The sequence below is a fragment of the Melanotaenia boesemani genome, chromosome 9, assembly GCF_017639745.1.
Source record: "Melanotaenia boesemani isolate fMelBoe1 chromosome 9, fMelBoe1.pri, whole genome shotgun sequence".
In the NCBI taxonomy this organism is placed as follows: Eukaryota; Metazoa; Chordata; class Actinopteri; order Atheriniformes; family Melanotaeniidae; genus Melanotaenia; species Melanotaenia boesemani.
The window spans coordinates 22,361,393-22,386,066 of NC_055690.1; the positions used below are offsets into that span (position 1 = coordinate 22,361,393).

Consider the following 24,674-nt stretch of genomic DNA (forward strand, 5'->3'; position numbering starts at 1 on the left):
CAAGTGTTCGTCAATCATGGAATTTTATGATAGCATTGTTCCTGGAATTTATTTATTTATTTGTTATTTGACAAAATTTGCTCGAAAAGAAAGTTTTCATTAAAAATAATAGACGCAAATTAATGTGGTCATCTCATCTTTCTCACCCTAATCAGCTCCATGATAAAGTAGAGTGGCTTTGGTTCCTTCATCAGCTCATCCAGGTCGTCATAACCAAGGCTGTGATAAGCAAACATGTTGGCCATACCACATGTATGGATATGCCAGTCAACTGGGTCTTTGCCCTCCGCAATACGTCGCATACCCTTGGACACAAGTGGATAAACGCCAGTGTGCTAAAGAGGTGAGAGGATGACAAATTGACATTTATTAGAGTAATCTAATTATGCAGCAGTGAGTAAAATTACCTGCCTATAATGTCTGTGTCCAACAGTCTTACTCTCCCTAAGTTTTCAGTTTTGCCTTAAGTTTTTCTCTTCTTTGTAAGATGATATGAACCAAACACAGAAAATACAAAAATACTCTGTATAATGGGACTTTTACCCAGGTTTGTGAGGATTCTAAAGTACTTTTCAGGGACCAGGGTTGTGATCATGTTCAATGAACAACTCAATGAAAACAATAAAGATAATAGCAAAAATAATAATTTTAAGAAGGTGGTCTTTTGTGTAACCAGACAGCTATAGCAGTATGTGTTTATGTCTTTAACACTGATTTAAGCATCCTTTGAGTGTGGATTAATACACAATTATGGGTATCATTACTAAAGTGGCATCACTGACTGTTTGTACAACACCGAGTGCTACTAACTGCACCTTTAATTTGATTTCTTTTTCCTAAAATTTTAACATGAAAATATATTTTCTAGTTCCAAACATGCTTAACTATCAATCCTCCTAAACTGACAAGTGAACATAATTATAATAATACACATCCTTCATTTTGTTTTCTTTGAATCTGCTGAAAAGTTATACAAGTTTCAGTGGCAATAGACTTAATAAAATGAATTTAAGTGTCTCTTTGTGTTGATTAACATTTCCTTCAGTCTGTCTCTGCAGTTCAAGTAGTAAATGCTGCCCTCCACTGGATGGGAGATGATAGTGTACAACATATTTAGTAGTGTGTGAGGTGCAGCCATGTTGTTCAGAGTGAATAAATGCTCTAAGCCCCATCAAATCTAATCAGAGTGGAGGGGAGTCTGTAGTGCTGAATCAGCAGGAGTCAGAGCCGATTAGGGAGAGTGAGGCTGCTGTGGATTAATGACAGTATGCCTGAGCCCATCTGTGTTTGATAGTGTGCCACAAATAATCATACAACATAATAAAATTATAGATCGCATAGGGCACACATGCATCAATACATATTCAGAGATAGCAAATTAGCTTTGTGATGCCTGTCTCTGGTATGTGGCCACACATGTTTTATATATCAAATATCTGTTTGAGAGAATAGTTTTTATAGCAGACAGAATTAATGGATGGACTCAAAAAAATGTCCTTGACTTAGAAGTTTTCACCATGAATACTTGTTATAAGCCACACAATGTAAAGTTTTTTTGAATGATTTTTTGTTCACTCCCAGAACTTTGAAAACATGATTAGCAGAGAAATGCCATTTTTGTTTGAATGATGCAGTCACTCTGCATTTATGTTTCATAAATTCATGAGTTACTGAGACATGTGCAATCATGTGTCTTCACTTTAGTTTATGTATAAGTAGAGCAGATAAAACTTGTCTGATTGTGCTAATTGTTTGCTTTTACTAAAAGTCATCACACTTTTTAGGATCAGCAACAAAAAGACTTCTTGTGCTGGTGTGGTATGGTCTTACAATGTTTTAAAAAAAGATTAAGTAAATGAAGTAAAGCACAAAAATATAAAAGTAAAACATGTTTACTGTTGAAACTCACAACTGTGTCACACCAGAACTCTGCCACTTCACCGATCCTCATGGAGGACAACAGAGTCTCCCAGATGTCCAATTTAAACATGTTGCCGATCACTATCTCCATTGGCGTCCCCACAGCTTTGCTGTCATCTATCACTGTGCGGTCATCATCACATAGCTGGGTTCGGAAGTGAAATGTCACCTGAAACCACAAAAAGAAGCAACCCCAGGAAATATATAATTCAATGACTCACATCACCTTTGAAATATGGACAGTGTCTCATAAACGCAAGACAGTTTAAGTCAATTAACACCTAAAAAGGAAAAATAGCTGGTGCCAGAAGAGCAAGTGATGAAAAATATCATCAATGTAATAAGAAGGCACAGATTGGAGGTTTGTGATGGGCAGAGTTAACATGTTTTGTTAAAATATGGACCTGCTAAAGCAAATGAACATCACACTCAACAAAACTGCTTTGTGACAGGCTTCAGACAGATCAGTTAGTCAGAAAGTTACCTGTAGTTAGGACACACAAGGTTCTCTTAGAGGAGTAAACTCCAAAGTTAAGCCATTTACAAGAAAAATGTGCACCTGGTAGTGCAAAAGCTGGTCTATTTTTAAGATTGTGCAACTCATGAGTGCTTTTTATGAGCCCTGCATATGGTGATGTCCACTTAGTGAATTTATTACGAAAATCAGTAATAAACACTATTAGGAAAGAACACATATGGTATGATTAAAAAAAGGACAAAAACAACACAGTTATATAACATGGATTTATATAAAACAGATCCAAGAACAGTTTCAGATGTGAATAAGGTCATTTTTCTTTCTCACTTGTAAGTTTGCAGGTGAAAGCTTACGGAAATTAGTCAAACTAATTGAATTAATTCAAAATTCAAATTGTGTTGAGTGATGCTCAGAAAATATTGCATACAATACATTTGTCCTCTATGAACTTATTTTGGCTATCAGTGGGTACTGCAACAACTTTAATGTCTGCTTTCCTCTGATATCTTGGTAGGTCATAATTTTAAAGTCTGTTGTGTAAAACATGCTGTTGATCTTGCTGAACAGTCTTACGCACTGTTTGCTTATGTTATTCTGGAGCCTGTTTAGAGTACAAACAGCTCATTTGATGCTATTTTCAAAGAAAATGACACATTTTCCCTATTTAAGATTTGCATTAGTCAAAAATAGGTTGGTTTTTATATTGTCATAATGGCATTGTTCCCAATATGATAATTAAGCATATTATGTAATTACATTTGTACCTCTTATTGGATCAGGAGTATTGACAGTTGGCTAGCTTGTTTTGTTTTAATTCACTTTACTTCACTTGTGTTCAGTACAAGGCCATGCAAGGTTGGTATTTACCTGTAATGTGATCAATAATTCAAACAATAATTCACTATGAGTTCAGAGATATAGACACTTAAGCCCACCCAGATTCATTTACACTGCCTGAAGAATAGTTGCTTGACAGTCTGGGCAAATGTTACCTCACATTTTAGGGTGACGATAGAAGAACTTTTGTTAATTGATAAGAAAGTGTAAATGAAGTTCTGAACACATACGGTACCTTTGCCCCAGTGATGAATTTGGGGATGTCTCCGGTTCCTCCATGCAAGATGGTTTTCTTGATTCCCTCTGATCCAATTAACAGTGTGTCTTGCAAATCAGACATTTTTGTCTCTGCTCACCTTGTTTCGCTCCGTGTATATCTGTGTATAATAGGTGGGGTACAACATGTGTGAAAGTGTGTCAGTGACTTGAAGGTGTTGATTCTAGTGGATTAGTTAAGGCAGAGATAATGAGATTAGAAACTTCTCCTCCTCTCCTTCTGTTCTATTATTTCTCAGTATCAGAGGGAACCCGTCATCATCGACAGTTTCTCTGAACATTCAGGAAACTTCCAGAATGGTAGAGAAACATGGGGACAGAATACGAGACAAGCAAACTGGAACAAGATGTTTGGATAGCTACTATCACAGCAATGAGTCCATTTAAAAAAATAAATAAATAAATAGTAAATGTTTCATTGTCTATATGGGTGAGAAGTCCACATCTGTTGAATGCAATATAAGAAGAGTACTGTAGCATGTGTGTGTGTGTGTGTGTGTGTGTGTGTGTGTGTGTGTGTGTGTGTGTGTGTGTGTGTGTGTGTGTGTGCTAGAGAGAAAATAAGTCTGTGAATGTAGGACGTGGTTTCCATTCCAGAGGAAATTTCCAGGATTCAAGTTGATGTGGCGATCTGAAAAATGCAGAGAATACTGAAAGATGGTGGAGCGGATAATTATTGTATGCACTCCTTGACCTTGTCTATTAAACATCTGTCTCCCATCTGGGCAGTGTTTGCCTGTGTGTGAATGTGAATGTGTAAGAGTTTGCTCTTACACAGGGCTCCAGTAGTGTTTGCTAACAAAATCTGCAAGCAGTTTTAAGGGGCAATTATTCTAAAACATTACCGAGTGTTAATGCCTTATTCCTTACTAATTGCACAAATAGAATACCCCATAACAGGACCTTGGCAAAGCTCACAATTGTGTAACTTTACAGCTTTGTGTTTCCTCTGTGGAACAACATGGATAAGTCAGTATTTCACCATGGATTATCAGACAAGGCTGCTCTTTTATCTCTCATCAAATAAGACCTCCATATCTATGAAAAATGCTGCAACATATTATCAGGTTTGACCCCTTTTTTCTCTACTGATGTGACAAACAGGATTGAGAAACAGTTCAGTGTGTGTGTGTGTGTGTGTGTGTGTGTGTGTGTGTGCTGGCATCTCTCCAAGGCAAAGACAGCATTTGCGCCTTCTTGTGGAAGAGTATGGCAGTGCATCTGATTCACTTCTGAAACCTACTGATTTGAAAGTGGTGCTAAATTATAAATACAACATACTGTGCTTGAAAACGTTTATGCTTGTAAAATAGTTGGGCATTTAAACTGAAATTGTTATAGCTCCTTAAAAAGTCAACACAAATCATAATTATCATAAATCATATAATTCCTCTACTTGATTTTTTCTGCTCCACCCCTCTGTGGTTATGGAAACTGTAAAACACTAAAAAGGCAACATGGGCATGTGATTGGTAGTTTCTCTTAGCTGACATGACTGTGTTGCTATAGTTACATCATCATATCTCTAAAGAACAATAATAAAAATGTAAAAGGGGTTTCAACCTGAACTTCTGAACCCCATCTTTAATTATGAACAGAAAAGAAATGTTAGGAGTAGGTTTATGCTGAAGACTGGTGACTCTCTTGTTTCCATTGAGGGAAATCAGCAATCCACCTGACCAGTTGGAAAAGGTTACTCTGTGACAGAGGTGTGTATTGTAGCTGCTTGTGCCTCGGTGACTCACATCTCTTGCGTCATACCACCTACACATTTCTCTATTGCTCTGCCTATGCAATCCGATTGATTTTTTTTGCATGTGCAATGTATCGTGGGAAATTGAATGTGCCAGTTTTCCAAACCGCATACATGCACATTTTTGAGAACAGGTTCAGCTACAAGTAGTCCTGCCAGCAGGAGGTATAACCTCCTGATTTTTATCAGATTTAGTTCTTCTGGAAAGCAGTGGCTGATGCAGTGCTTCCACTTTAACCAAGTTATACTCTATTTCTGGAAAGTCCAGTCATGGATTTCCTGGGGAGGAAACATTCCCTGTGTATAAGCTATTCATTCATATACATAACACATGGGGGAGGGCTGCTTCCATGACGCACAGCTTATACGCGCATAAAACAATGTTTATGGATGTGTAAACCTTTTGTGCTTTTGTGTGGGAACAAGGCACATAGAGTGTTAGCTGGTCAGAGAGAGAGAATCCTTCCTTTCCCTTTTAGGCTGACATGTAGGGCTGACCAAGCAGTTGCAAAAAAGAAGACAGGAGGAGCTGTCTGGGTGTCAGAACAGGGAAATGAACAGTGAAATTTTAGTGGTAAGGAAAAAAAAATGAGAGGAGAGATTGTGTTCATCAACAGTAGCAGCAGTTCATCTGCTAATCCCATCTGTCTCTGAAAGTTTGTAAAGCTAGTAGGTGTAAAATGATCTCTGCAGAAGCAAGTGTTAGTGGTGATCCTTAGCTCTCTATTAGTGTGGCTCAACACAAAAATGAATTCTTAGTGTGTAACCCTGCTCTGTGAGAAGGTTCACATGCGATAAAATTTTTGTATTTTGGCACTTTAACGCATGATTAGCATAAACCTTGTATCTATGGAGTTGTCACTCCAAGATGTCCATTCAGCTGTTTCATTCCATAAAAAATTAAACAAATCACAGATTGTACTACACAACTTCCTTTTAATTTAACATCTGGACAGTCTATCTTATTAAGACATACAGACATACAGTAGTAAAAACAACACAGTATTTTAAGTGAAGGATCTGAATATGTCTGCTGCTGCTGACAAACACAAATTAGATCACAGTCATGCTCACAAGCAACAGAGTATCTCTCATTTTAGCATTTGTGTATGTTAGGTTACATGGTGAATCACAACCTCCTTCCTCACCTTAACCTCCTTACATGCACACTCCAGAGACACATCAGGGACCATTGACTGAAAAGGTCCCTGAAAATCAAATGCATGTTGTCAGAATTTGCTCTTTCAGTTGGAAATATGGATCACACAGAAATACGCATATGACTTACGTAATAACTTTGGAAGGTAAACACAAAAACCCACTAATCATAAGATTTTCTCACCAATTGAACCACATGTCTCTGCTCTGGACTTTGAAAAAGCAGGAAGTTGCACTGCCATACAAAAGTTCACCTACTGGTGTGGTATGTGTGCAAGTGGACATATCTGAGGCTCAGGTTGTTGTGTGAAGATTTGCATCTTGCAGCAAGAACTGATTTGTAAAATATCTCTTACCAATAAATACATGTTTTCAAAGCATTCTTGAATACGTCCTTGAATACATATTTATGAGATAAATTAATTATTAATTAAAGTGTCATCATTTCAAAATAACTGGTGAAAGAAGAAGGAGAAATTTTGGAGATCTGGATGGATATGGTATGTAATAGTGGGCGATCCAAGGGATGCTTGTGCTGATGGAAACTGACGGTGAGGATGGTAGACAAGGGCTGACCTAGAGAAAAAAAGTTTTAAATAGCGATGGTATATCACAAGCATTGCCTTTGGATGAGTTGTAGCCATTAAAAAGGGAGAAAATGTAAGCTTTTGGCAACAAAATGTTTTGCTGCGCATTTAAAGGTCTAATTAAAATGTTTGCCTAATCCTAACCAAGTTCTTTTGATAGCCAACAAAGATGTAAAATAGTAGCATGAAATGTGACAAAGTAAATAAAGAAAGAACCCCCCCCCCCAAAAAAAAAACAAAAAACAAAAACAAAAAAACAAACAAGTAAATTACAGCTGAATCAAGCTTGAACTTGAACATGACTACTTTATTACTGCTGTGCTATAGAATGACATTGTTCCTGTCAGCATTTTTTATTGGTCCAGCTGATGCATCATTTTCTGCAGTCAAAGATAACTGGAAATATGCAGCTGTAGAGCAGTTGCCTGTTCTTTGAAAAGTGACAGTAAAGGGGTACTCCATTTGTAGTTGTAAATGAAAATGCAATGAATACTCTTAGTGTGTGTTTGTTAATATTACATCTAGCATGAACTACAGATGGATCTTGTTGATTTAACTTTATACTAACTTATTGCATGTTCCTAGACTTTTGCAAGGACATACAGACATAGAATTTAAACTTGTGCAGACTTTGGTTAGGGTAAACTAAAAAGCTGAGCTACTTAATTATACAGGAACAATTCTACTAATTGTCAAACCACGATGGCTCACTAGACAAGAGCCTAGTGGAAGGCCATTGCATTTGAGTCCATCTTCTTATCTTAGCTCTTCTCTTTTTTCATCCAAATATGGTCATGTAGGTGAAAGCCAAGTATCACAGATGGTGAGGTCACAGATGCAATGTTCACTTCTTTTACACAGTCAAAGAGGCTGTAGTAATAAAAACCCATGTTATGTTATTTGTACTTTAAATAAATAAATTTAATGACATGCATTTGCAGGTAAAGCAAAGGAGGCTGGTCATAATAATAGTACTTCACATTCTTTTTTTAGTCTAAGCCCAAACATATGAGTATAGATGCATCAATCCAAAAAAATGCAAAACAAAATAGTGGTGTTATTTACTAGTTACTGAAAACTACTAAAGTAAATGTCCAGTGTTTGTCACAAACTTAATAAATAAAAAAGGGAGAGAAATTTGTATGACTGTTGCTTTGTCATTTCAACCAGATTACACAGGTGTTTATATCTCACCCATCCCCCCAAGTCCTTATCATGTTACAGCCACACACTCAAATTTCTAAACAGATCTGTGGCCCATCCACTGTATATCTTAGAAAATTTTGCTGTGTCAAGAGGGCAAAGATATTTTTTCCATCAATGGACTGAGATATGAAAAATTAAAACCAACAAATAGAAATAATGAAAGAGTAATGAAAAGTAATGAAACTTGCATAAAACAGATCCTGCATTTAATCATGGGAGGAAAGATTCAACCTGGGTTACGTAGTAATAGATCATTTTTCTTCTCTTGATAATGTAATAAAATGTGCTCCTGAAGATGACTGAACTTTTCTAAATATAGAGAAGGTCAGCAGTCAGAGTCACTAATCGTTGAAACTGATGCAGATTAATGATCCTGCAATGCCGCTTCTCACAAATAGTAGGACTGCCAAATACCTTATCATAGTGTTTGTGAGCCAGTGTGTACATTAGTGTGCTGTAACTGTCTTTACTTGCAAAGTTCTCAGGATCAGTTTGGGCTGGAGTCTAGGGAAGTCATGCAGTTGGTAACCACAGGCAAGAGGTTTCTGGAATGGCACATTAGCTCCGACTCCTGAAGTCTACGCACCAGTAGCAGCACTTAAATCACACCCATGATCAACTTAATGGAGTTTCTGCAGAGAAAATTCAAAATGCATCCTTTAAATAGCCACTGGATTCCTCGAGCATTCTCAAAAATACTTTGATGTTTTAGCCTTTGCATGAAGATGTATGTTGTTTTACTAGAATTTTCATGGATCCATCCTGATCTCTGCTCTTGTTAGAGCTGCTGGACTTTGGCTCTACAGCTCTAACAAGCCTCAACTCCCCCTGACCGGGCCCCTGTCGTACTGCTTGCTGCCTGGCCTCGACCTTTAGCTACATACCAGAACACATAGCAGCAAGGACACAGGGCAAATGCACATGACACAGAAACACACTCAAACCCGCTCTCTTTTTCTTATGTACACACTAATGTTAAAGGTATGGCACAGGAAATATTAGAGCTGGTTTTGTGATGAGCAGCAAGAGAGGTTATGATAAAAAATTGAGACAAATGTATAATGTATAATAAATGTATAATAATCAGATCAAAACCAAAAAGTAGAAGTAGAAAGAGACTGATGAAATCCCCAAAATCAGCAGTGTCACCTGCCATTTATTGGGAATTAAACACAAATTAACTTATGTGGGTCATAGAAAAAGATTGTGGAAACTAGAGGAAACACAATAATAAAATAAAAAAAAATATATAATAATAAATAACAATAAAATAATAACAACAACAATAACAGTATTAATAATAATAATGATAATAATCATATTGTTATTATTGGTATTTATAATAATATTATTATTAATAATAATATTATTATTATTATTATTATTAATAATAATAATAATAATAAAGGCAAAAAGAAGAAAAAAATCAAATCATGAACCATTTACTGAAACACAAAAACATGCATAAAATGCATATTTTTAAAAATACATTTATAAAACAGAATACTAGATAGCCTCATCGTCAGCAGAGGGAAACCTTTAATGCAAATGCAACAGCTTTCGTTTTAAGCCTTACCCTGGAGGACAGCGGATCTGCAGGTTCCAGCATAACAGACAAGGTGTAAAGGATGAGAAGATAAAAAACTTAAGATAAAGAAACATATAAGTAATTAAAAGACAAACGTTACAAATTTATTTTGAGTCACATGGGTGCAGTGAGATGAGAAAAGACAGAATGCAGTCATATTTTCTAGACGAAGATCAAGACTCATGTATTTATAGATATGCTTATTGTCTGCATTAAGAAATATCTGAATTGCAGATTCATTTTAAGTAATGGTAACATTTATATGCAGAGTGGTAAATGGTCAAAAATGGACCCCTGATGAACACCACATGTGATCATCTCAGCATTGAAAAAAGACATTTCCAGTCATACAAAGAAGTTTATTTCTCTTTTGTAAAGCTCAGACTTCTAAAGGATATTTGGCGTGGGATTCCAGCTGACTGGGAATCCTTCACAGAGCTGGAATGGGAAGGTAAGCTTTGTTTAGGGAGTTGCTCCAGTTGCAGTGGTATCCATAGATGTAGTTGACTAGAGTTGTTTACTTAGTAAAAGGTAAAAGGAAATCCTAAATATACAGAAAACAAAATCTGTTGGTCAGCTGAATGTTTTGCAGTTTTGTATGTTAACCTTTCACAGTAAAGTGAATTGTGTAAGGTGTATTGTGTCCATTTATTCAGGCAGAATCATTCATTTCTGTGGAATCTGAGAGCTGGGTTACTTTTAATCTAATTCTGCAATTTATTTCCATGCGTTTTCCTCTGGCATTATCTTCCATTGAAAAATATTAAAGGATGAAAGAAGTATCTTTGGTGTCATAGTACACCTTGTGTTTTTCAGCAGCCAAACCTCAAATTATCAAACTGCTTGATGTGGCTTCCGTCAAAACACGAGCCATGTGTATGTTATCTGTGTTTTGTAGCTTAAAAAACTATTTCATCTTGGATGCTTCTGAATCTTGTGCAATCATAAGAGTTGTGGAGAGTGGTTGTAACTCACTTCACTAAAAGGAGGTCATTATAATATCCTATACCATTGTCTGAGGGCAGAACTTATACACATCCCTTAAAAGGTTATTTATTTATGTTACGGCCCTTGGCCTGTCAGCCTGGTGCCGGTATTGGAATCAGCTGTGTCTTGTTGTGGCCTGCCATCAGGAGCCACTCCTCTTCTCCACTCTCCTCCGCCAGGATTGGTCGCCTGGGGTGCCGGGACTTCCTTAAGGGGTGGTGCCTCGTGGACTCCTCGCCCATAAAAGCCCAGCTTCACCATCATTCATGGCATCTGTGTACCGTGGCCACACAGTTCGTGGCTTAGGATAAGACTCTTTTGTGTTGTTTCCCTGTGTGGGTTTAGTAGTGGCTGTGAAAATTGTAAGAGCTTTTGTTTTGGCAGAAGTTGTGGTTTAGAGAAAAGACACTCGATTTCAGTTTGTATTTTGTATTTGTATGCAAATTTTTTGGTTTGTAGGAAGTTTTGTGTTTATTTGCAATTGTAGTCGGTTTGTATAGAGTAAGAGTTAGTCGTACCCTCAATAGGAAGAGGTTGGTTTAGTTATTTTTGATCATTTTTGTTCATTGTACAGGAAACCTGAAAAAGGACACTTTTTGTTATATGTACCGGACATGGTATATTTTTGTTTATAGGAATAAATTCTTTGTTTATTGAACCTGGTTTTGTATTTTGTTTATAGGAAATTGTATTTATTTTATTGTTTTAATAAATACTTTTTATTTATACCATTTTGACTTGAGTCTGGTCCGGTTTGTTATTGACCCTTTTTACCCCTGGACAAAAGGTGGTCATAACAATTTATGACTATTAAAATTGTTATCATCTTATAAATCTCTTGATTTTGTGGCATATTTGATGTTTGAAGTGGTTCATTTTAAGAAAGCATCAGTGCAGGTGTAATGTGCAGGTGTAATGTGCAGGTGTAATGTGCAGGTGTAATGTGAACCATAATGTGAAAAATAAAGTCAAGAGTGCAAATTAGCTAAACAAAAGCAAAACCTGCTGTAGGTTGGCGCTCATTCATTCTTTGGCTTTTTGCCCTCAAAGCATTCTGTAAGAAAAATATGATATAGAATAGAATAGAATAGAATAGAATAGAACTTTACTGTCATTGCAACAAGTGCAATGAAATTACAAATATCATGGCGGTATCGATCGATACTGATACTCACCTTGGTATCAATAATATCGATATTTGAATCAACCGCCCAGCCCTATAAACCATTCTCATGTTTCGTCACTGATCATGTCACTTGCATGTTGGCGACGTTCGTATAAAAAATAAATAAATACATAAATAAATAATGGTACATCTTCGTTGTGCCATTGGATGTTCCAATCGACATCCCAAAAAATGAGATTTTAATTTAGACTGTCTGCTGACCCTGAATGATGGATAAATGTGTTGCTGCTGTCAAACGAGATAACTGGAAACTGTCAGAAAGCACTATGTCAGTAGTAAGTTTCTCAAAAATTTTGTTTCGTACACTTTTCGAGTCTATTTATAGTGGACTGCTATAATTTGAATATATTTATTTATGAAAAATGAAGGCAATGTATTACTAAAATGCAGCAATTTGCAGTGGTTTAACGTCATTACGCCCTAGGACCAGACACTTCAGGTTAATCTGTTATTTACGGACATGTAATTGAGGCTAATTTTGTTTTCCCCTGAGTAAAAGTGCAACAGGAATAGTACAAATTAAAGTTTTAAAAATGTTCTTGTTCATTCATTTAATTCTTGAACAGATATTCTTGTTCATTCAACAAGAAATACAAAACTGCTGTTCATGTGTAACTGGGAGGACAGTAAAATAATAAGTTCATATGTAGGTCATGTTTTATGCAAAGCAGCAAATGAACAAGACATTTTTACACAGTGCACGGTGAAACTGGTTGGATATTAGCCTAATTCAACCTCCATCGCAGATCACCACGGCGCGCATACACACCCGGTGGAAACTGGGGGTAAGTGCTGCACTGGTTTCGAAAGTGTTAAGTCTGCTAGCACCATCCATGAGGAGAAACAGCTAATACACACTATGGAGGGGGGTCTTCTTTGCTGTAAACGGCACCTTGTCTCAGCAAAACTGAGACATAACTCCTCCAAATAAAACGTTGACTTTTAAAAAATGCAGTCGACTTTCCCTGCCATTTCCATGAATCGATTATGCATTATACCTATACTGAGGCAATGCCAACTCCAAAGGCTCAGTAAAGAGTGAGCAAATGAGGGCAGATGATAAACATATAGTATTTTTGTCGTTCTTTTTGTGTATATTTTTGGTATATGCGATAGATAGATAGATAGATAGATAGATACAGGATTCTGCTGGAACTAGAAGAGCTGTCTGGTGTTTATTTCTAAAGCTTGTAGTAAAACATTTGCCACTAAACAGACAGTTTCTCACAGTCTTTCTTTTTGTCTCCCCTCCCCTGTGCCGTGGGTCTCTCTTCCTCTCCAGCTCTTAAAGGGGCTACGCTGCTCTTTTATCATAGCGCTGTTAACAGCAGCATGCCTCTGCGCAACTGAGACATAACTCCTCTCAACAAAACATCAGCTTTTAAAAATGCCGGCGTTTTTGCGCACCGTTTCAACGAATCAATAGGTTGACTAGTCGTGCACATCCCTTTCATATATATATATATATATTTGTTATTTAAAGCTTTTGCAGAGGTGTTAATGTTCTGTTTTCCTGTTTGATTACTCTAATGAAACTGTTCAGGCTTACAGTTTTATTTTCACTTATAGTGCCTGACCTCTTCTGGTTGGTGCAGTACTTAATACCATGAAGTCATCCTATTACAAAATCCTGCCTGCTCTACTGTCATTACTCATTGTTGAAAGTAGTCCTGCGCTGTCATCAAACTATGTGATGAGATGTACTGACCTTTCCTGCTGGGCCAGTGGGGATATGAGAAGAGGAAGTGGGATATTGAATGTGATTGAAGTGCAGCCAACAGAGAGCGACAGGATCGACCTGAGTATTTCCCCCAACAAGCTGGTCTAATCTGCTGGTTAGACCAGGTCAAAGGATTAAATGGGTGTTGTTCAATGACCATCCTGTCTGACCTGAATACACTTCACCTGGCCTTGTCCTTAAAACCAATTGTCTACCTGATTTAAAGTTTCCCTGAAATTTAAAAATCTAATACTTCTGGACAGCTAAACTACAACATCAAATAATCAATCACTACTTTCTGAAACCTGCAACCTTAAGATAGACTTGTGCTGATTTCACTTTGACTTCAGCAACCTTTAGCCATGCTACTTGTCATAAAAACAAAATGGCTCGTATTGCTTTAAGAAGTGATCAGAGTTATGTGAATAATGCATCAATGCCAGCCTTACAGTAGCACAGTCCACTGGTACAGTCTGCATGACTGAACACAAACCCAGTGAACTTGGAAGGCTCTGCTAACACACCCCAGGAGAGATAATCCACCCAGAAGCCCTGTTTCAAACTAAATGTCATTTCCTGACTAAGATCACTGACAAAGCCAGACCTTTGACTGGAGACCCTGATGGTGAGCATACCCCTGTGAAAGACTGCAGGATCTGACCATCTTAAATGTAGACCATGTGCTCTTAAAATCAAGGATGGGGCTGAGCCTGTCCTGGTCCTCATGAGCAACTACTGACAATTTCCTCAAGTATGCGTGAGATGCACACAGAAAGGGGCACTCCCTGATAAACAAACACACATTCACAATGTTTTCCATCTCGGGAGCTTTGTTGTATGCAGCTAGAATCACAAGCAAGTCAGCTCTGACGTTTGTGCTGCATGTGCGTATCTATCTATTTTAATGTGAGTTGTGAACCTTCTCAGATTAAACACCAGTGCTGCTGGTAACTGACTGGCTTGCATCCTGACCAGAGGATGGTTTCCTCTTCCACTTTTTAGGTTGAGTAAAATTAGAAAAAGCATTAAGGTGGTTTATTTTAATCAATGACAGTTATAGAAAAAGAAAAAAAAAACATCTACAATACTATGAGTAAAGAGTTGAAATTATGTAAAATGCAGACAGGAAATAAAGAGGAAAAATTAATCCAGGTATTTTAAAATCAAACCGTTTTCATTCAGATGAAAGTTTAGGCATCTTTTTTGAAAAATTTCAGAGGATTTATAAAAGTATTACATATAATTATTCGAATACACTGTACACACCAGTGTTAAGAGAAAGCACAACCTCAGTTGTTTAGTTTGTTTTAAAAGTTTAGCTGAGGCTGCAAAAGCCTAAATCCATTATTTTTATGTTGATTTCAGAAAATCTGAACAATATCTGAAAAATAAACCCACATGGTTCCAATGCTGGAAATGCCTTGAAATAAGATAACGATCAGATGCATCTTCTTGTTAGCAATCATGAAGTACAAATCAGATTTCAAAGTGGCTTTTACATCTCTATCCGAGGCACACAAAGTAATTTTGTCAAATCCAGAACGTGTGCAGCTGCCAGGGCAGGATAATAATCCATTAATAAATGCTGAAATCAGTCGCCTACTGGGAATTTGGGGGAGTACATGTCTATAGACAAAACTGGGTCAAACTGACCTGTGGAGAGCTACATCCCTGGAATAGCCCATTTATGACTTATTGGAGATGTCTACATAAGCAACCTGATCTGATTACATGAAAATAACTATGTATACAGTCTTTCATGCCCGTCAAATTTGAAGAAAAAAAATGTACTTGCCTCCACTCCTAACAAAGCCTTAGACAGGGTGTGCCAACCTGAAGTATGCTATTGACTGACACAAACCTAGTCGGCCAGTGACCTAAGGAAAGCAAAAAAAAAAAAAAAACAACAACAACAACAACAACAAAAAAACAACTAAAAAAATGTATATTTCAGACTAAAAGTTGCTTAGCTGTTCTGTGTAAGAAACCATATGGCAGATCAGTTTACTGGACAAGCCCCAGTGTCTTGTCTCACACTATATGTATATATATATATATATATATATATATATATATACATATATATATATATATATATGTGTGTGTCAAGCATTTTCTTCACCCTTATAACTGGTTTAATCCCACCTATATTCTCAAATTACAACCATCTACTAATAAGAATAGGAGAGTAGGTGTAGCAGAGCGGTGTGCATCAGTCCATTGGTGATTGTACCCACGGTGGGCACGTGTGTTCAAGCAGGTGATATGTACCCAAACAAGAGTCAGTGTTTGCTGCTCTTTTGTAATTGCTAATTAGTAAAAGCCGTTTGGAAATCCGAGACGGGTCCATGTTCATCAGCCTCCCTCTGTCTCTCCCTGTCTTACAAGGGATTAAATTGTCAGGTTACAATGAACTCTCAGCGCCCTCCATCCAGACAAAACCGTCTTAAGGTGCAGGCCCTCCAGTTATTTATAACTCTGTTGGGTAAGCCTCCGCTCTCTATGGCCCACTTCAGTGCACTGACATGTATGGGCCTCTGTGTTCTGCTTAATTACATAGACACAAGGAGAACACATCACACTGGTTGCTGATGAATTTTATTTTTTGGTTTTAAAAATCTACACTTTATTTAAAATTGTGTGATTGTGCACCTTCATGTCTCAGACTCATGGTATGTGTCTGCTCACAGCTATTTAACAAGATTGTCTGGCTGCTGCACTATGGTCAGACTTTCCGAAGAATTACGTAATGGGCCTTAACTGAGGAGCACCAGACTGACAAGAGCACCATTCCTGACGTCACCCCAAGAACACACACACACACACACACACACACACACACACACACACACACACACACACACACACACACACACACACACACACACACACACACACACACACACACACACACACACACACAAAAACAGCGAATTACAAGTGTAGAGTGCATCTAAAGGATTGCAGACACACAATACTTGTCATCTTTTGTTATAGTATCCTTCTCACTCTACCTTACTTTCCCATTTTCTCCTCACAGCCCACCTATCTGGAACTAACGTCTATTTTGGGAGCTCGGTGTTGGCCAAGTATCGGCTGCAATGTGTAGAACGCATCACGAGTAAAGTCCCCTCTGAGACAGGATGTGTTCTGGCTTAGGCACTGTGTTGAGTGGGTGAGCGCTACTTTGTATAATCTTTCAATCCTTTACCTTACCTTACATTGGTTTCAGATTTAAATTTAGGGTATTTTCTTTTACTTTTATTCAATTTTACAGGTGATTCAGCTTAGAAAATATCCAGTTTTGATAAGTAGGCTCAAAAGTCTGATTTTTGTCCCCCCAAAATCAAACCTCGACTCAACATTTTGACTGGCCTCTGATTAGATTTACACCTGGGTGTTTCTGAATTTACAATGTGAATGAAAAGAAAACACAACAAAAAACAAAGAAACTAAGATTACTTTTCCATTGCTCCAGATGACAGGTGAGCAATTTTGCATCAAGGAATTTTCTGGTCATCACAGTTATACAATGAAGTTTAACAATAACCTTTTAAGATAGTTATTGGCAGCCTAAATTAATATCTGCCAAGGCCTCACTGTTCCGATTTTTAAAGACTACAACCCTAAATAAAAAAAAAATAAAAAAAGAGAGAGAAAAACCAGACCTCTTCACATTAGCTGCTGGCATTTCTGCAAGTGCCTTTCACCTTTATTAAAAAAGCAGCTCACAATTATTTGTATAATCTCAATTTCTTAATTTTCTTTCTTTACTTAGTCAAAAACACCAAGCATAAGCAGTTATGTTATGTAGTTCTCTGACGACTCAGCCATTGTGGGCTGTGTGTCTGAGGGGAACGAGCTGGAGTACCGGTCAGTCATCAGGGACTTTGTGGACTGGTGTGAGCGCAACCACCTGTGCTTAAACACCAGTAAGACCATGGAGATGGTGATTGACTTCCGGAGAAGGACACTACCCCACACACCGGTGAACATCCAGGGGAAGGAGATTGACCGGGTGGACAGTTTCAAGTACCTGGGTGTTCACCTCAACAATAAACTGGACTGGTCACACCACACAGACGCCCTGTACAAGAAGGGCCAGAGTCGCCTCCACCTCCTGAGGAGACTGAGGTCCTTTGGAGTATGCAGGCCTCTGCTAAGGACATTTTATGACTCTGTGGTAGCCTCTGCTGTCCTCTACGCCGTTGTCTGCTGGGGAGCGAGCAGCACCGACCGGGACAGGAAGAGACTGAACAAGCTGGTCAGGAGGGCCAGCTCTGTCCTGGGCTGCCCGCTGGACTCTGTGGAGGAGGTGGGTGAGAGGAGGATGTTGGCCAAGCTCACATCCATCATGGACAACACCTCTCACCCACTGCACCAGACTGTGGGGGGGCTGAGCAGCTCCTTCAGCAGCAGACTGAGACACCCTCAGTGTAGGAGGGAGCGCTACCGCAGGTCCTTCATCCCCACTGCTGTCAGACTGTACAACTTGTCTGTATAGTCATAATACTGTGCAATATTTATTTATATTTTACTGTGCAATACCCCCCATTATCAATGTCATCATATTCTTCATATCCCACCATCACCATGTAAATATGTATATAGTCTGTGAGGTTGTTGTTATATTTTATTTTATTTTATGTATGGATGTAGTGTGTGTGTGTGTATGTATATATATATATATATATATATATATATATATATATATATATATATATATATATATATATATAATGTATGTGTGTATGTATGTATGTATGTATGTGTGTATGTATGTATATATATGTATGTATATATATATATGTATGTATATATGTATATATATATATATATATCTTTATATTATAACGGTACATATTTTTGCTTTTCTTAGACTTGTAAATAATTTCTATTGCACTTTCTTGCTGTGATGCATGTTCACCTTATTTTGCCTCTCTGTACTTTATTCTATAACAAGAGCTGCTGTAACAAGTGAATTTCTCCACTGTGAGATAATAAAGTCTAATCTAATCTAATCTAAAATAAAAATATTGTCAAGAAAAACTGTGAAAAGCAGTTAAAACTGAGACAAAAATTCAGTAATTTAAAAATTAATTTTACTAAATTTTATTATTGCACTACTTGCATACAAAGCATTTACATAAAATGCAGACATGCTGTATTGAGTGTCATTTCATTAAGCTGAATTTGCATGTGAGGCTATATAGTAATATAGTTTCACACAACCATGTGAAGCTCTCCAATTATATTTTGAAATAAATCTGTAGTTCTTGTTGTGGACAACTGTATCCTTTTACTTTCTGCAACTGTATAACTGGCTAAAATGATAAGAGATTGTAGGCAAAGTTGTGCTAACAATGCTGGCAGATTGCACAAAATATTATGTGAATAAAGTCTGAGGACATTTTATTATTCTTATACATTTTTGTGTTTTCCCTGTCAGGTTACACCATGTACTCTACAGGAAGGACACAGTATTATGAACTTTTACCCCCAACCTCTCTGCATGTCACTGAACATGATAAGATACTAATATTGTCAAATGTGTATGGGCCATACAACAGAGTCATTCTGTATTAACTGCTTAAAAGAACTTACTAGTGTTGCTCTGCACCTAACAGGTAGTCTCTTATTTTTTCTAGAGTTTGACCCATCTCCATATTAAACCCCTTAGAGTGAATTCCCTCAGTGGCTGAATGTGACAGGACGCAGATTTTATTACCACATTGTGTTTTTTGTGTGGTGACTATGCCCCTGGGACCTCATTAAATTATACTTGGGAAGAGTCCACACTTTTGCTTAGCCCAGACCTAATTTAAAATGTAAATGTAAATTCCCAAGTCCTGACAAATGTGAAAGTGCAGACAAACTTCAACACTCTAGATATATAACATCTTTCAGCAACTGCCAGACACTCTAAATCAGGACTTAAAAAAAAATATTGTGAAAACCTACATTGTGGAAATCCAGCACAGCTGGCTCACAATATGACAACATTACAATCAATCAATCAAAAGTTAAATACTGGAAACTGCCAGAGAGATGAAGGCTTTGCTCACATACAGTGACCTCTTTTTAACTTCGTCATACTGACATAATAGCTTTGGTTTTGTGTTTCCTTTGCTTTTTTTCACCATTGTCATTACTATCCTGTTGATACTAAATGATTTATTGATATTTACTGAATGGCTGTTTACGTACTCATGTAGGACTGCGGACCAACACCAGAAAATATTCATTTTCCTCCTGACAACTCAGTCCCAAAATACTTGTTGAAACAAAATCTTAAGGTTAGGAACCCCAATCGATCACTTAGAATTGTAATATGTTTTGTTTCTAACACAGTCTAAAATATTAAAACACATCTCTTAATAATCCAATTTACTGATTATGCTTCTGTTGTAACAGATTAAATGTGCCTGAACTGTGTGTAAATCAGATCACTTGTACTTTACTCAGTTCCTGCATGCTTTGGCCTCACGATTCACTTCTCTCTCTCCAGGCTAAAGGTCATGGCGGATTCTGGAGGCACGCTGCGCCACAGGCTGCGTTTGCGTCACCATAAATATAGAGTCAGGTGCAATCCCGGCAGGGATAATCTGCCTAAGCAGCTTTCACATGATTTCACCCACAGGGAAGAATTTAGGAGAGGTTTGTAAACCTCTTCAGACCTGGCCTTGGAGCTTCTTCCTGCTTTGACTTAAGAGATGAACAAGGAATGTAGAGCAGACACTACAAAAGAAAACAGTCCTAAAACACAACAAAACAACACAAAAAGAACAAGAAGAAAACCTTCCAGTGTCTTGTCATGTGCTCATCTTATCCATTTGTGCTTTGCTCTCCAGGTTTATTTATTATTCATGACTAAAAACGCATCACCTGCCACTGAACCATCACACTGAAAGAGTAGATAAAAATGATGAAGAGCACAGATCAGATCTTGAGTAAATTAAATAAATGTCCAAAGGAATGCTATCTCTGAAGCAGATACGGGGCAGAGTAAGCTTTAAGTGCCGGAAAAGATTATAGGAAGTTTCTGTGACCTTCTCTGCAACAGCCAGATGAACTGAAGTTAATCTACTAACAGCTAGGGGTCAAAGTCAGTGGCCTGAGGTCTTTACACGCTGTGCAAAGATGTGACTTGTAAAGCATATTCCAAAGTGCAGAAATAACAGTGTGCTTGGAGAAAAACCTGCCTCAGTGATTTCTATGTGTCCATAAGAAACTCTGACCTTTGGCTTTTGGTAACATGACAAGTGAAAATATCTGGTTTTGTACTTAAAGATTAAATTAACTTGTGGCTAAAATGCAGCTAAATTTATTCTAAATTTACTATTTATGTCCCCTTTCAGGTATAGGCTAATTTATACAGCACAAGTGATAGAGTACTTCAGAAAATAGATGTATATATAAAAAATATATCTAAAAGTAAAATGCACAGTGTGGTGAAAGCTATTAATCACATTCCTGTTTAATAAATAAAGCAGATGCAGTGGTGAACTGTAAACTCTTAAGATTTGATATATAAGAAGCAACAGTTGATGCTGACCTGCAGTTCTCTGGGAGTTTTTTCCATACATATGGAGACATGAAAACTGCAAACAGCCTTCCATGTTTAGTTCAGTCTCTGGAAACAGAAAATGAACTTTTCTGATAACCCAAAATAAGCAAGATCATAACCCAATGGGGAGTCTGAACCCTAATACATGTAAAATGAATAATTATTAGCTAAGAAGAATACAAATCTGAAATAAAAAAAGAGACTAAACGTTTACCATAAAAAACTGACTAAATCTACTTTAGTTAGCTGTATATGTGGTATGTCTTTACAGCTAGCATTACAAATGATAAGCATTACATTTCCCATTTGTCATCTGGAACTCCAGATTTGTGCAGTCTGAGGATTTCTTAGCTCTCTATGAATTAAGTAAATTGAGAACAAAGCCTGTTGAACTGTTGGTATGTAAGCTAACCCTAAGCAGATTCCCCCCTCAAGTTAAATAAAAGACAAAGGCCCACAACAGACTGCAACATAATAGCATGAGTGTAAACAAATTATTTCAGGCTACATTCTGTGGAGATGTCCCAGGTCTGAGGAGCGCATCAGAAACTCGCTGTGACACCTAAATGAGACAATGTTAAAGTTATTGCTTTCACCTGCTCTTTTACTCAGTCTGCTGTGTAAAACTGCTCTAACAATTATGCTATCTGTGCAGATTATAAAAAAATATCTTAATCGAAATCAGAGAAATATTCTCTTTAGTCAATGTTAAGTGCAGACAGACAACTGGCCAGATAACTGCACTATCTTTCCACAATGTAGTATAGTGTGTGTCACCATCTCATCTACTTGAGTAAGGGTTTACTATTACTGCTAACAGAGCAACTCACATCTTAAGAAGATTATTATTTATGTTTCCCATGGCAGTATAATGTATGTCTGCAGCAGGAAGTATGTTAGCTAACTCCATAAGCCTAAAGGCCGAAGCGCTAATGTGCTGCGCTACATGTATGCATGTATCCACTTTCTCTGCTAGACTGGCAGTTGGCTTTTGATGGCTCCACACTTCTTGCATTTTGGATGATGGAGACTTTTCCGCTTTTTCGGATCCTGGAAATGTTGCAGATAATATCTTGAATCCTTCTCAAGTTCTATGCTGTGACACAATTCTGTCTTGCAGGTCTGTAGAAATTTCTTCTAACGCCACAGCTTATTTTAACACATATAACTAATGTGACCCTATATAGACAGGTGTGAGAATTCTCAGTTACATCTAATAATTTCTAATTAGACACAGGGGGACTCCAGTTGGTTTGTAGAAAAATATTGTGAATCTGTGATAGAAAGACACAATAAGGATTATTGTGAGCATCTCAACAAATGATCAAAGTACTTTCAAAGTATGCTAAAAATTGTTCTCTCCAATAATAAAATGTTGGAAAGAATTAGTAGGATCTTTTTGTTTTAGATGATTCCGATACTATAAATGTGGAAAGCTTGGAATTTAAAGGCTTTTTAGCCATCATTGCACTCACATGCTTTTAGATGCAGTTCATCCTGTTGGTTCAGGTAGATCCATCTTACTTCAGGCTGCTTCTCCTCAACCTTTCCTTTACAATCTCTTAATGCACTCAGATTCCAATTCCCTGGGAGTGGCTCAGGCAACCAAGGTATTGACTTAAAACAAACCTATACAACACACAAGGTTAAGGCGTGACCTTTGTATGCAGCGTTATGACGCATTAATGCAGGGGACTGGCAGTGCTACCTAAAGAGGATGTACAGGAGACAGACTGGAATAATCCTGTGTTGGTGTCTCTCCCATGGTCGTGTGTGTGCAAGTCTGAAGTGAAGAAAGATTGTGGGGGTGGAAGTGGATGAGGAAAAGGCCTGCCAATATAAGGACGTGGAGGTAAAAAAGGAGCAGATAAGGAGATTGGGTAGCATAGACAGAGCAAGGAGCCAGACCACACTGAAGGTAGCTGACAAAAGAGGACGATGTACGTCAGACAGGCTGAGCAAGGAGTATGGAAGCAGTTCTTGGATCCATCTGTGGTGTTAAGTAAAAGGCCTTGTGAAGTGAGAGAAGGCGGCACAGAGCATGTGTGCAAGAGAGAGTAAGCCGGGGCATCTGGTTTTGTTAAGGCTTCAGTGCATTCCTTCTCTCCGTTTGACGCTGGCTGGCAGCTTTTAAAGGGACATGTTTGCTCTCATATCCTGCTATGGGCATTCCCCTTTCTCTTGAAGTTTGATTTATGGCTGCTGAAGGTCACAGACAAGATCTCTAGCACGACAGTCAAGGCTGTTACAGAGAAAATATAGTGATGGAAGTAGGCTGTAGCTGTCAGTTCTTCTAATTATCTCTTGTTTTGGCTTCAACAGCTTCAGATTTTACAATCATCATTTGGCAAATATATCATTACTATTTTTTTTCTAAATAATTTCTCACTTTTGATCATTAACAACAATATAAAGACATACACACAGACTTTTTGGGCAATGATTTTATATTTACATGATTTTCTAACTTGTCAGATTTAGTAACCTTGGCTTTGGCTCATCTGTTGAGTTTATTCAACATCAGTGGGCAGCTTTGATAGCAAGCTAGTAGACAGGTTTCTTTCAACAATGAAAAAAAAAAAAAAATATCACGAGAAATATTGAAAACTTAAAAACATAAATTTAATTAATTTTTCTTTCCAATCTTAAAGATTTGCGTTTCATACCTGGAAAAAAAAAAACTTAAAATGACTATGGAATGAACCAAGTCAATCCACTAGTGTTTTACAGGAAAATTACAATAACATATCATTTAAAAAAAAGTCCTGCAACACGACACAACATCCATGATGCAAAACTGTTGTTACATGATACAGCAGGTGTCATGGTGTGAATTTGAACACATGAACAAGCTGCACAAGTGACACGATTTTCAAGCTATGCCAGAAATTAGTTAGTGTATATGGGTTTACGCTACCATCATCCTTATGTCAGTCCTGGGAATGGGCAGATCTTCAGTGCAGAAAATGGCGGACCACAACAGTTCTTCAGCTGGCAGCTTTAGCTGGCACATGAGAACATAAAGCTTGCCAGTGAAGAACTGCCGTAGGTTGGCCAAAAGGGTCCAAACAGGATATTTTTTGACCTAATACAGCACTACAAAAAGGGCTAATGAGATGAGACACCTGTCAATCAAACAAAAGCATACTTGTTTCCACACACACTTGTTGCCGCAGTCAGGAACATTTACAAATGATCAAATCCAATAAGCAAAAAATTACATAAAAAAAATTAACAACTTGTACACCCAGAAAAGGGTTTGGAAATGTTTTCAATGGCATTCTCAGCCATTTGAGGTCTTTTGTATCCACTTACATGTTTGCTTTAGCTTTTGGCTATGGCAGTTGTTGCTCGGTACAGAAATATTAACAGCCTTTGTCCATCCTGGCTTCAAGGTGATCGCATGTAAAA

The 24,674-nt window shown here is 37.6% G+C and overlaps 1 protein-coding gene across 1 annotated transcript in view; it reads right to left on the reverse strand.

Moving 5' to 3' along the window:
* Positions 1-3,611, reverse strand: part of aipl1 (aryl hydrocarbon receptor interacting protein-like 1) — a 4,530-nt gene extending 919 nt beyond the window's left edge. Inside the window, exons 1-3 of the mRNA XM_041995175.1 lie at positions 3,471-3,611; positions 1,910-2,089; positions 147-335 (exon numbers count right to left, since the gene is read on the reverse strand). Of these exons, the coding sequence (XP_041851109.1) occupies positions 147-335; positions 1,910-2,089; positions 3,471-3,575 (474 nt within the window). The 5' untranslated portion in view covers positions 3,576-3,611. The remainder of the gene's footprint in view (positions 1-146; positions 336-1,909; positions 2,090-3,470) is intronic.
* Between the last annotated feature and the right edge of the window lie 21,063 nt (positions 3,612-24,674).